Source organism: Mercurialis annua, linkage group LG4 (assembly GCF_937616625.2).
Source record: "Mercurialis annua linkage group LG4, ddMerAnnu1.2, whole genome shotgun sequence".
Lineage (NCBI taxonomy): Eukaryota > Viridiplantae > Streptophyta > Magnoliopsida > Malpighiales > Euphorbiaceae > Mercurialis > Mercurialis annua.
The window spans coordinates 36,170,377-36,182,703 of record NC_065573.1 but is presented as its reverse complement, the minus strand read 5'-3'; the positions used below and the strand labels follow the sequence as shown (position 1 = coordinate 36,182,703).

Here is a 12,327-nt window from a genome sequence, read left to right as displayed (position 1 = left end):
ACCTAAACTACATAAAAAATCAAGGTTTGACACATAAACAACCCTGTGGGGCCCCAAGAAACTTGTAAACTACTTGTGGTTCTACAGAAAATTTATAGCACATACTGATAATTACAAGAAAAGATAATCAACTTAGTGCCAAAGAACAATAATGATTAGCAAATAAAAACACAAACAAACAAACAGAACTATATCCATAACCATAAACAACACTGTAGTAGACATAGTCAATTAAGAAAAACATCATTAACAGTTCAATAGTAATCCACCAAACATAACATATTAATAAGCATGACAGTTCAACATAGCAATTCACAGTAATAAAAGACCCTAAAAACCCTTACAAATCAGCATTTACACCACCTCTTTAACCTGCTTCTTATCAGCATCAGGAATCTTAACATAACCCATCTTCTTAACATCATCAACATCCTCATCCTCACCATCAAATTCACCATCATAATGATAATCATATCGGGTAGCAAACAGAGACCAAACCAAGTACATAGTAGCAGCAGTTAAAGCCCCACACCCAACACCAAAAAGCAAAGCCACCACCACACTGAGAATATCCTTAGTCCGATCACGCAGCGAGTTTATATCATACGACGACAGCCCCAGCCCAAGCCCAAACGGCAGAACAGGACCAATTTGTTCTTCCTTCTCCTGTCGTTTTGGGATAAGCGGCTGGGAGCGAGAGTTCCGGTCGTTTACTAACCGTAAAATCCGGGGATCGAGGAGGAAATCGGAGCGAGAGCGTTGGTGCTGTTGTTGTTGGGTGATTTCGGTGACGATTGTGACGAACCCGGAGGAGGGATTGTTGTTGGAGTTAGGGTTAGGGTTAAGGGGGCGGATGGAGAAGGTGTAGGAGGAGACGTAGAGGGTTTTGCAGAGTCTGCCGGCGGAGGTGGTGGTGGTGGTTGAGAGGAGAATGATTAGCGAGAGGAGAAGCAATGGAATTGAAGAGGACGCCATTGTTGGGAATTGGGTTGAAGAAGAAGAGAATTTATTTTTGGTAGTGATGGAAATTGGAATGAAAAAAAAAAAGCATGAGAAAAAGTTATTTACAGGGTGGATTTTTTTGTCAGTCCTTAAGATTTTTTTTCTTTCAATTAGTCAAAAATATGGTTGAACCGACGGCTGCGCACATAACCAACCCGATAGCCGAGTTTACGGCTCAATTGATATGGTCACCGATTTTAATTAAATAAAAAAGAGATACTATATTAAAATAATAATTTATTTATTTTATTATAGAATGAGTCTATATTTATATGTGAAACTTTATATGGTTATTTTGTTTTTTGTAAAACAAATTCACTTTAAACATTTATCATTATTGGATCAATTTCATCCATGGTTAAAATTATGCTAAAAATTAAATAAATATAAAAAAATCATGTATATATATAATTATCCACTAATAAATAAAGAATTAAGGGTTAACTTTGTTTTCCAAATCGTGTTTTGAGATCAAATATGTCACTTTTTAAAATTTTTTAGTCAATTAATTTTAGACATAATTGCAAAAAAAAAATTATAAAAATTGTAAATTTTGGTCGTAATTGATAAAATATGCAAATATTTGAATTTAAAAATAATTAAAGTATAATAAAAAGACATTTGTAATCTAAATTAAAAGTTGTGCTTGTTCAATAATATAATTTGCATTTTATGTGTTATCCAAGCAGCAAATAAAAAATATTATGGATTTAATTTATGAATATAAGATAAAATTCTTTATCTTAAGTTATTTTTATGATGATTAATATAATTTCTTTGATGATAAACATTAACATCAAACATAGAACTGGTCACTCTAGCTAACGAGTGAGCCACAGTGTATTAAAATATATTTATCAACTTTGTCATAATTTTGGATGTATTAATTCATTTATCCTAAATACGTAACATTAATAAACTATTGAGCAATGATACTATTAATTGCATGGTAAACTTACATGTATACAAAGTCAGTGACCTATAACATATGTAAACTTCACTTACTGCAATAAAGGTAAAAACTTTTTCGACAACTATACATTTTTTGACAGTAGCTTGCTGGTCAATTAACTCTAAGAAGATTAATACTTTCTTCTGCTTGTACATGTGACTTAGATTCTGCTAAACTAACTCTTAGAATACGATCAGCTTCTTCGATATCTACATAAGAGCTCGAGGAATCGGTATATGGACCATTTGTGGACAGACTATTGGTCTGACTAGGGTTCTGCCAGAAGTGATTTCTTATAGCCTTGTACTTTGAGTTGATGGCTGAAAATCCAGGATCAGAAAGAAGGTCCTGAACAGCGGTTCGGCCATCGAGCATGCTGACAACTTGAGACATTGTAGGCCGGAGTGTCGGAGATGCATTGGTGCATAATAATGCTACATTTAGCATCACCATTGCCTCCTCTGACGAATAGGCTGACCCTAACTCTGGATCAACCAACTCTAGCAGACTTCCTCTTTCTTGCAGAACATAAGCCTAAGTGAAATAATAATGATGTTAGAAATAAAAAAATTAAAATCCTCCAAACAACAGATAAACAAAGAAAATAATTAATTTCATTACCCAGTCAAGAAGGTAAACAAATTCCTCCATCGGCCTGTAATTCGTGTTGCTCTTTCCGCTGACAATTTCCAATGCAACAACTCCGAAACTATAAACATCTGCTTTGTTAGTCAAATAGCCACGCATCGCATACTCTGGAGCCATATAACCACTGCAAAAATTTGAAGATCACGGAATGTTATGCAAAATTCAGATTTAACCATAGTTCAGGATTATAGGATAAAAAAATTGAAAGTCAAGGAATTTTATGCAAAATTTAAATTTAACCATAGTTCAGGATTATAGGATACAAAAATTTAAAGTCGCGGATGTTATGCAAAATTCATATTCAACCATAGTTCAGGTCTTCACAATTATAGGATAAAATGTTCTTCCACAAGAACTTACATGGTTCCTGCGATCCGGGTGCTGATGTGGGTATTATCATCCTCATTTAGCTTAGCCAAGCCAAAATCCGAAATTTTAGCATTCAAATCCTTATCTAGTAGCACATTGCTTGCCTTGATATCCCTATGCACAATTTTAATTGCTGACTCTTCATGGAGGAATGCCAAACCTCTAGCTACCCCTAGACAGATTTTCTTCCTGGTTGGCCAGTCCAGTTTCAACCTGCTTTCTGGATTCTTCCCTGTAAAAAATTGTCAGGTTTCATGTAACATTGAGAACACCTTTTTTAAAAGTAGCATGAGTGTCTGGTTAACTAAGAGTCCCGAGCTTACCAAAAAGGGCACGGGAGAGGCAGTTGTGTTCCATGTACTCATAGACGAGTAATAACTGGTTTCCTTCAACACAGCACCCATATAGCTTTACAAGATTTGGATGTTGCAGAGCAGAAATCATTCCAATCTCATTCACGAATTCACGATTTCCTTGCTTAGACTTTGAGGAGAGCTGCTTAACCGCGATTACAGTTCCATCAGATAGTAAACCCTGCATTCAATTTCTATAAGTTACAGCCGTGAACAAGAAGAATATAGAAGTTGTTAATTGGACTGCAACTTTTTGTTTGAGAATCCTACCTGTGCAAATTGAAATGATGAAATTGAACACAAAAATACCTTATATACAGAACCAAAACCACCCTCTCCAAGTTTGTTTTCTGGGTCAAAATTCTTAGTCGCAGCTTTTATCTGTCTTAATGCAAATATTCCTGTCTGCAGATCTAGACCTCTTAGCTCTGCCAGAATGCAGTTTTTGTTAAGTTTAACTCAATCAAAGTGAACGAAATATTTTACTGAACAAATACTGATTATGCAATGCAGTGTAAAAAAAAGTTGCTTTCGGACATTATTCTAGTGGAGTACTTAGTACCTTTATCTACGGATACTTTGTTTCCAAGGCAGCCTTTCATCCACATGATTCCCAGGATCAGGAGGACAAGAATTACTGCGGCAGACACAGTAGAGGCCGCAATGATAACATTCTTTTTATCATTTTCTGAAGGTGGTTTGAAGTCTGTTAAGAAAGAAATGACATTCTTCGATCAACAAATTTTTTAAGAATAAGAAGCATTTTTAACATTTATAGGTAATTACTTAATTTTCAGACCATCAAGATAGCGATTAAAATGTCATACAGTTGTTACTGAGGACTTACTCGGATTCACTGATATAGCTGATATTAGAGGTCCATAAGTTCCTCGAACTGGAATTCCTGTTGTTCCTCTTCCAGCCCAGTAAAAGTGAATCTTTAATGTGTGGCTTGTCACTGCCACAGTAAATTTCTTTACAATTGGCCTTCCAGTGCCACCAGCCGCTTCTGCAATGTTAAAATCTTTCAGAACCAACTTTTCCTGCATATGTACAAGTCAAAAACAATAAACATCTATGGAGGGTAAAATTCGTAAAATTCTTTTAATCATGACAGTAGCACTTACCTGGATGTAAACATCGAATATGCGCTTCCCTAGACTACTAAATGTATTGTCATTTGTGAAAACAATTTCTGCAAAATGGAGCTTTACAGTATAATTTCCATTCACAAGGCAAAGTCCATAGTAAGTTAGAGAGAGAGGAGAAACACGGGCTGTGGTGTATAGGTTTGCATCAAGAGCAGAAACATTAGATATAGCAGAAGTATTGGTCAGAGTATAATGATCAGCATCAATGTCATTGTCCATGAAGTTCCCGGTGCTGCTAAATGCCCATTTCTGACTTGGGTAATACATAGAAGCTCCTCTTGGTTCTAAATCAGCTTCGTAAGTGGTGTTACCGCCACCGACTATATCGTTACCTCCACAATTAATATGCAAGGAGTAATGATCTGATAAGAAATGGAAATGCGGACAAGGATGTAAATGCATAAGTATTTATCAGAAAATACTCTTGCAAAAGCTTCAACACCTTCAATATCAAGTACTTGCAGGACTTAAAGTAAATGGTGTATGTCTTACTATAAAGCCACTAATAAATTGACTATGCTCACACTATTTGCTCACGTTTTTTACTTGAACATGGGAAGTTCTGTTTCAGGCATGAAGGGACTTTACTTCTGTGACAAAAGAAACAAAGTAATGCCAAGTACTTTTGGTCAGCCGATGGTACAAAAAAAACACGAAAATCAAGAATTTAGAGGAAACAAAATTGAGCATGCAAGATTCTTACAGTTTGTTAGTAGATGAAGAGTAGCTCTCCACCAAGTTTCTGCAAGAATAATTAAACAAGATTCATTATGTTGCTAAAAAATAAGCATTAAGATTATACCAAACAAAGGAGAAGACGATAACATTTTCATAATACATACACGCTCGCTCGAGGACATTCGCGTTGACCCGAGTCATCCCAAGTGAAGTTGTTATCAGAAATATCCCTACAAGCAAAATCAAGAAAAGCATCAAGATTATGATCTATGTAGTTTGGGAAAACAGTATTTTTACAACGGAATTTTTCTTGAAACTGTGAGCTTAATTTGGTATCATAGTTGAAATTGGTTGGATTTAATTATCTGACACGATCTACGCAGCACGACAACCAAATGATGTGAAAATCAAATGCATGCCTGAAAGCTATTAGACCAAGTAATCAGAAAAGGAACTTCAAGCTTGAAAATAAATAACAAGGGAAAAAACATACACGTTCTTGTTTCTTTCAACAACCCAGTCCGGTACAGTTCCTGTAAGCTTGTTTCCTGTCAAGTAACTAAGAAAACAATGAAATACAAATGTTATATGTTAGCTCACGTGCATATAGACAAGACGACGTGTACAATTATTACTATAGGACATCCACTTACATGAAATCTACCTTCCCCATCTCCGAAAATGATGAAGGAATTTCTCCAGTCAGGTTATTGAAGCTGAGATCTCTACGCGGACAAAGAAAACAGATCCTAGATTAGAAAACCGGCATACACTCTGTATGGTTCAATCATCTATCATAAACTAGAGTCTGTTAGAACAGATTCTACAAGGTGAAAGCAAAACTACTTACAGATTTTTCAGTTTTTTCATGCTCCCTATGTATTCTGGGATTTTTCCAGATAGCAAGCAATTTCTGAGTACCCTGCATTTGATAATTGAAATGCATATCTATCATGTATGCATCACATCAACAACACCAGCTAAGAGTAGAAAGGTCATAGAACTCACAATGTCTTGATGGATTTCAGATTTTCTAAATGTGGGAAAGTTGAACCTTTGCCTTTTAGGTCACTAATCCGCCTAAACGTCATTGAAAAGCGATGTCATACTGTTAATAAGCTCCTGATGATATACACATACATACATTATATAATATATAAATAAATGGAAATGTCACATTAGCATACAGATCACTTAGGCTTGTCAAGGCGGAAATGCTAGAAGGTATAGGTCCTTCAAGTAAGCTACCCTGTATATGCCTGCAAGAAAATTAGAATTCAAAAGAATTCTTAAACTACATAAACACAAAATTTTCTTCTAACGGTACTAGATTAGAAAAAGTTTGAATCTCACAGTTTCTGTATGTTAATCCATTTACCGATGAAATCAGGAATCTTCCCTGAGATATTAGTATCGCTTACCCTCCTGAAAGATGTCAAAAGGTATAAAAACTTAAAAAGGTAATCCAGGAACTGTTACTTACTGGGTTCATCATATCTGATACAAACTAAAAAAAAATCAAAAAGGCATATACTTACATATCAGTCAAGTTGATCAACTTTGCAAATTGTGTGGGTAGCTTTCCCGTGAACGCATTTGATGAGAGAATTCTGAAGAAAAGACAATAATTGAGTAGTAATGTTAACATCAGGACATCAAAATCTGACAGATATAAGATAAAGAATCAATGAATGAGCATAGAAATTACATTTTCTGTAAATTGATCAATTTCCCAATTTCTGGAGGAATCGGACCTGAAAATTTATTTCCCTCGATGCTTCTGCAACATGAATATATTGATGTTCACTTCATGCAACAAATAAACAACTCAAAATGGAACGGATTAAAGACTTGAGCGAATCCAACTTACATATTCTTAAGAGTGGTGATGTTGGTGAGAACTTTCGGAAATGGACCGGACAATCGATTCCCCATAAAAGAACTGCAAGGAAAATGATGAAACATAATAATTTCAGGATTATTTCCATCATAATAAGTAGAGGAAAATGTTGGAATGGATTTCCTTACAGATCGACAAGGCGCATGGTAGCCCATTGGGAAGGTATAGGACCAGTGAGACAGTTTCGACTTAGGTCCCTGCTTGTCGAGTGAATGCAAATCAGGTCAAACAGCATTGTAATGGTTCAGTATGGGATCCAAAGAGAAGGTGAAGATATGCTTACAGTAGTTCGAGATGGCGAAGCTTGGAAAATTCTGGTGGGACAATTCCTGATAGATTCTGAGCCTTTAATTCGCTGCATTTCCGAATTCATACAGAAAAAGTTTGGCATTGAGATAACTTTTCAGGTTTTGATTGAAATGGTTAAATTGTTTTTTTCTGAACTCAGAATGTTTTACGTCAGAATTCGAATATGGCAGCGAGAGTTTTGCTCGGGCTCAGCTCAAAATTCAAACTAATTGGCGATATAATTTGGAGGTTCAATAAAATTAACTCTAAATTTTAATTAAATTTTCAAAACTACACTCTTAACAAAAATTCAGGTAAAGTAAATGATGTGGTATCATAGTGAAAAAAAAGAACCAACCAATAAATTAATTATTGACTCTAATAAAATTAGAAATATCTAGTATTATTCTCTTTATTTTAACAGTTTATTTCTTTTTTTTACAATTATTTTATTTAATCTTTAATGTAGAATTTTTGATTCATTTATAAAATCTATTAAATTTAATTTTATATTGCATATTTTTTTAGGAAAACTAATAGCTATGATGCCATATCATCGAGTTTCATCAAAAAAATTATGAGATTATCGTTTTCAAAATATAATAAAAATTCAGTGTCAATTAATAAATGTTTCAAAATATACATTATTTTATAATTATAATAAAATAATATGGATGATCTTTTGCCAAACCAAATTTTATTTATACTAGCATTTACTATGAAGGAAGTCAACCGGTCAGCAAGTCTAATTTGCGCGTTTTTCTACTACCGACTACACCTTTACTGTCTTTTATGGGAAAATATTTTACAATTGTTTTTCAGCTTAAGGCCAGCTTTTTCATTTTTAATTAGCTTAATGAGTTTTTTTAAATTTTTTAAAATGATGTTAGTACTTTGCAGTCAAATACTCATCACTCTCAACACCTGACTTGTCCTATTAAGTCAACGAGTTTCATTTGGTCATTCTAAGCTCAAAAAATGATTAACAAAGTAAGATGCAAGTGATTTTCATATTTTCTATTTGACTGTGCGTACTAAAAAATTAATACTCAGCTATAATACTTTTAAAATTATTAATATATTTATTATGTCGATGCATGTTTATTAATTTAAAGTTACACATAAAATGTACATAAATTATTTAAAATATTAAATTATTAATTTTTATTGTTATTAAAATCATAATCAATTTAATTTAATTAATTATAAATAATTCAATTTAAAAAAAAAATTATCTAATCAACCAATTTCCAAGGATAGAAATAATTTACAATTTGAAATGCTTAAAATAAAAATTAGCTCATCAAGTATAGACGTAGCTAATAAAAATATAAATAAGCATTTAAAAATCTATTACAAATTAATGTAAAATTAGTTTGATAGTAAAATAATATTCAAATTTTATTCTGTTCAACTGTAACAAAAGAATCTTTAACGAATTGAAATAAATTATTAAATAAGTCCAATTTTTTTCTTATCAATTACTCCCTCCGTCCCATAAAAATAGACAAAATGAATATTTAGGACATCCCAAAATATAGGCAAAGTTACTATATTACCTATATTAATCTTCATCAATTTCAACCATTTTTGTTATATTTTATAAATCATCATTAATTATCACTTCATACAACATAAAAATTAATAACAAATTTATGTGTTTAAAATTTAATTATAATTCTAACACAATAATTACCTTTTTTATAATATAGATTAATAATATTTAAATTTATTTAAAGTAATTATTAAAAGTTAATAAAAATATAACTATTTTAACTATTTATTATTTTAATTTATATGCAAACTCTATTTTACTAATGACATTTGATAGAGATCACTTTTGGGTATTTTAATAGAACTTGACACTCAGGTTTAACTAATTAATTAAAGTTCAATTAACAAAAAAAATCACTCCTAATTTTGGTAGGATCCACAAGGAGTAATAATTACCAATTATTAAATGCCGACATGCTTTTACTTTTCTCACCTCCAAAATTTTCTTAACTTAATCTTTGCAATTCATTTAATTTTAAAACTAAAAAATCTAAACCAAAAACTAATTATTTTTTGAAAAAATAAAATAATCTCATATCAGTTCATATAATACATCTTCCTCTCTCTTTTAGTTAGTGAGATTATAAAATGTGAGTAAAATGAAATGAAAAAGAAAGGACTGGAATAAAACAAATTAAGAGAACTAAACTAAGTATGAGTAAATTAAATTAAAAAAATAGAAGAGTACTGAATGAGTAGAGATACATACATGCTGACAATATGGCAAGTGGAATTACTATTAAAGCTGCAATTGCAACTTACAATACTTTCAAATCCTTTTATTTCTTCAAAAACACTCCAATTTCCTTCTCCACTGCATGGATCTTTCCCAAAATCCCAGTCATTTTTCCCTAATTTCTTTGCTATATCCTTCAGTGCTCTCACTGCAAATAAAAAAAAACAGTAAATTTACAAATTTTCTTGCAAATTTAGATGAAAAATTGTGTTTTATTACTACCTTCAGGTGGATGAAGCTTAGCTGCAAATCCAAGGGATGAAAAAGAAAAGAAAAGTGTGATGAAAAAAATGGTGAGTTTTGAAGAAGCTGAGAAATGAGGTGGTGCCATTTGGCTAATTTGTTATGATAATTTTATCTGATTTTTTTTCTTCTTTTGAAGCTTTAAAAAGAGGTGTTTGTCTCTGTTCACTAAGAGAGATTGTAAGAGGGGTGAGAAAGGAAAGGACAAGATGCATTATTGAAAGTGGGCCAAACACATATTTGGGTCCCTGCACTATCATTTTTTTCCAACTTAAGTCCCTGAACTATAAAACATTTAAAATAAGTCCCTGCACTATTAAAAGTCTCTGATTTAAGTCCCTCCGTGTCATTCCGTTAGAGAGTGAGATACAAACGCTTGACTCTGAGATTGGTTGTAGTTAAAATTTATGAAATTAAAATTTTGAGTCCCTACACTATAATTTTTTTGCCATTTGAGTCCTTGCACTATAATTTTTTTGCCATTTGAGTCCTTGCACTATAAATCTAACTTAAATTTTTAATTACTCAAAATTGATTAATTCAAAATAAATTTATTTATTTAAATTAAAATAAATATTTTTAAAAATATGATATTTTAAAGATTGCGAGGTAGACGAACTGTTTTTTAATATATTTAATTTTTTATAAAAATAAAAAATTATTTTTATTTAATTAAATTAATAAATTTTAAATAATTAAAATTTTAAATTAAAATGAATTTTTTTTTATTAATGGTCGGAGATGATTCTAGCTTTGGAAATGCTAAAAAAAATTAATAACATTAAAAAATAAAATAAAATAAAATTTTTATTAATATTATTTAAATTATGTGATAGAAAGACTTAAAATTGATGTTTCTAATAGTGTAAGGACCCAATTTGGAAAAAAATGATAGTGCAGAGACCAAAATAGCATTTTTGATATATAATTGTTAACGTCATCCACATTCCGTTAACTTGCGCAATGATAGGGACTTAAAATAGATGTTTTTGATAGTGTAGGGACTTATTTTAAACGTTTTATAGATCAGGGACTTAAGTTGGAAAAGAGTAATAGTGCAGGGACCTAAATATGTGTTTGGCCATTGAAAGTGGTGTAGAATGGACCTAATTGTAATACTTAATGATTTATATATTTAATTGAACTACACAAAACATTGTATGTAAGTATTTATTAATTATATTGATACTATTATATTTAATCTAATATTTTCATTATGAGTTATATAAAAACAAGCTATTTAATTTACTTATTAGAAAAGATTCTAATCTATATCATACTGTATATTAATATGACTTGTTTATTTACTTGAATTGGTTGAATATGAACAACATCAATATGACGTGAAATGACACAACACATTTTAGATTGTGTCGTTGAATTGAAACGGATCCGTATTAAATTATATTGCGAAAACGTTTATTAACTTGTTTGTGATACGAATACGCTTCATCTAATTCTAATTTGTTATTTTTGTGTTAGGTTAGTTGCATTAGCGTGTCGTGTCGTTTTAATGCCCCTCGTATGTACATATGTTTATTATTGTGATATTGTTAAATGGCGGAGTTAGAGAAATATAAAGTAAAGAGAATAAATGAAAGAAAATAATTGATGATCATAATTAATAGAAGGACAGTTTATAGCTGTGGTGGTCCTTCTTTTCTTCCAAAGTTAAGGTTTCAACATTGATAAAAAAAATCAACTACAAAATTCTCAATTCTAACCTCAATATATAGTTTAGATATTACAATAGAATAGTGCTACTTGATAATATAATGAATCACCCAATATAAAACTCCAAAAAAATAGAAGTAAAAATAAATCTAGTTATAAATTTACAAATATAAAAATTATAACTAATCTCGATAATTGTTATTCAAGTTTTAGATATTAAATTGTGGACTAATCTTTTATAAGAAACGAAAAAAAACTGAATATATCTTGAGGTCCAAACCTTTGTTGGATAGTTCACCTTGATAATCTCATAGAGTGTCTCATTTCCAAGCAACGTGGGAATAACATAAAACTCAACATTGCACTTCCTTTTTTTTGAATCTCAACACACAATTTCAACAAAAACGATCAACAAATGATCACGGTAAGGCCTAATTACTTAAAAAAACTCCACCTTATAATATTTTTTCGTTTATACCATGACCTAGAAAAAAGTTCATTTGTATCCTTTTTTTAATTTTTCGTTTTCAACTCTACCCTAAAACACTAAATTGAACTGTTTTTATTTAGAAAAAAGTTTAAAATAATCCTTCATTTTTTAACTTATTTGTATTTTTTCAAATAAAAAAAGATAATATAACCCTTTTATTTAATTATTTTTAATATTTTCATCCTTTAATTAATTAAATTGTCAAAAAATAAAATTTTGAGGTACAATTGAAAAAGAAAAATCAAAAAAAGGGTACAAATGAACTTTTTCCTAGGTCATGGTATAAACG

The 12,327-nt window shown here is 31.2% G+C and overlaps 2 protein-coding genes across 3 annotated transcripts; both read right to left on the bottom strand.

Annotated features, from left to right (window-relative positions):
- Positions 1-231: 231 nt before the first annotated feature.
- On the bottom strand, positions 232-1,040 carry LOC126676748 (uncharacterized). Its single transcript, XM_050371020.2, has one exon. It carries the CDS (start codon positions 973-975, stop codon positions 355-357), a length of 621 nt encoding a protein of 206 aa, XP_050226977.1. The 5' UTR covers positions 976-1,040; the 3' UTR covers positions 232-354.
- An 873-nt stretch (positions 1,041-1,913) lies between these two features.
- LOC126676747 (probable LRR receptor-like serine/threonine-protein kinase At1g07650) lies at positions 1,914-10,087 on the bottom strand. Of its 2 annotated transcripts, none has more exons than XM_050371018.2 (24): positions 9,854-10,087; positions 9,605-9,779; positions 7,337-7,408; positions 7,182-7,250; positions 7,024-7,095; positions 6,862-6,933; positions 6,692-6,763; positions 6,507-6,578; positions 6,341-6,412; positions 6,162-6,233; positions 6,004-6,075; positions 5,807-5,878; positions 5,647-5,712; positions 5,318-5,383; positions 5,179-5,217; positions 5,013-5,065; positions 4,452-4,837; positions 4,172-4,367; positions 3,887-4,030; positions 3,634-3,752; positions 3,295-3,505; positions 2,963-3,203; positions 2,576-2,726; positions 1,914-2,488 (listed from the first exon to the last, which is right to left on the bottom strand). In XM_050371018.2, the coding sequence occupies exons 1-24, from the start codon at positions 9,960-9,962 to the stop codon at positions 2,066-2,068; spliced, it is 3,096 nt and encodes a 1,031-aa protein (XP_050226975.1). In that variant the 5' UTR covers positions 9,963-10,087; the 3' UTR covers positions 1,914-2,065. The 2 variants fall into 2 exon arrangements, with proteins under 2 accessions (XP_050226975.1, XP_050226976.1); XM_050371019.2 differs by having other exon boundaries at positions 5,013-5,062.
- Between the last annotated feature and the right edge of the window lie 2,240 nt (positions 10,088-12,327).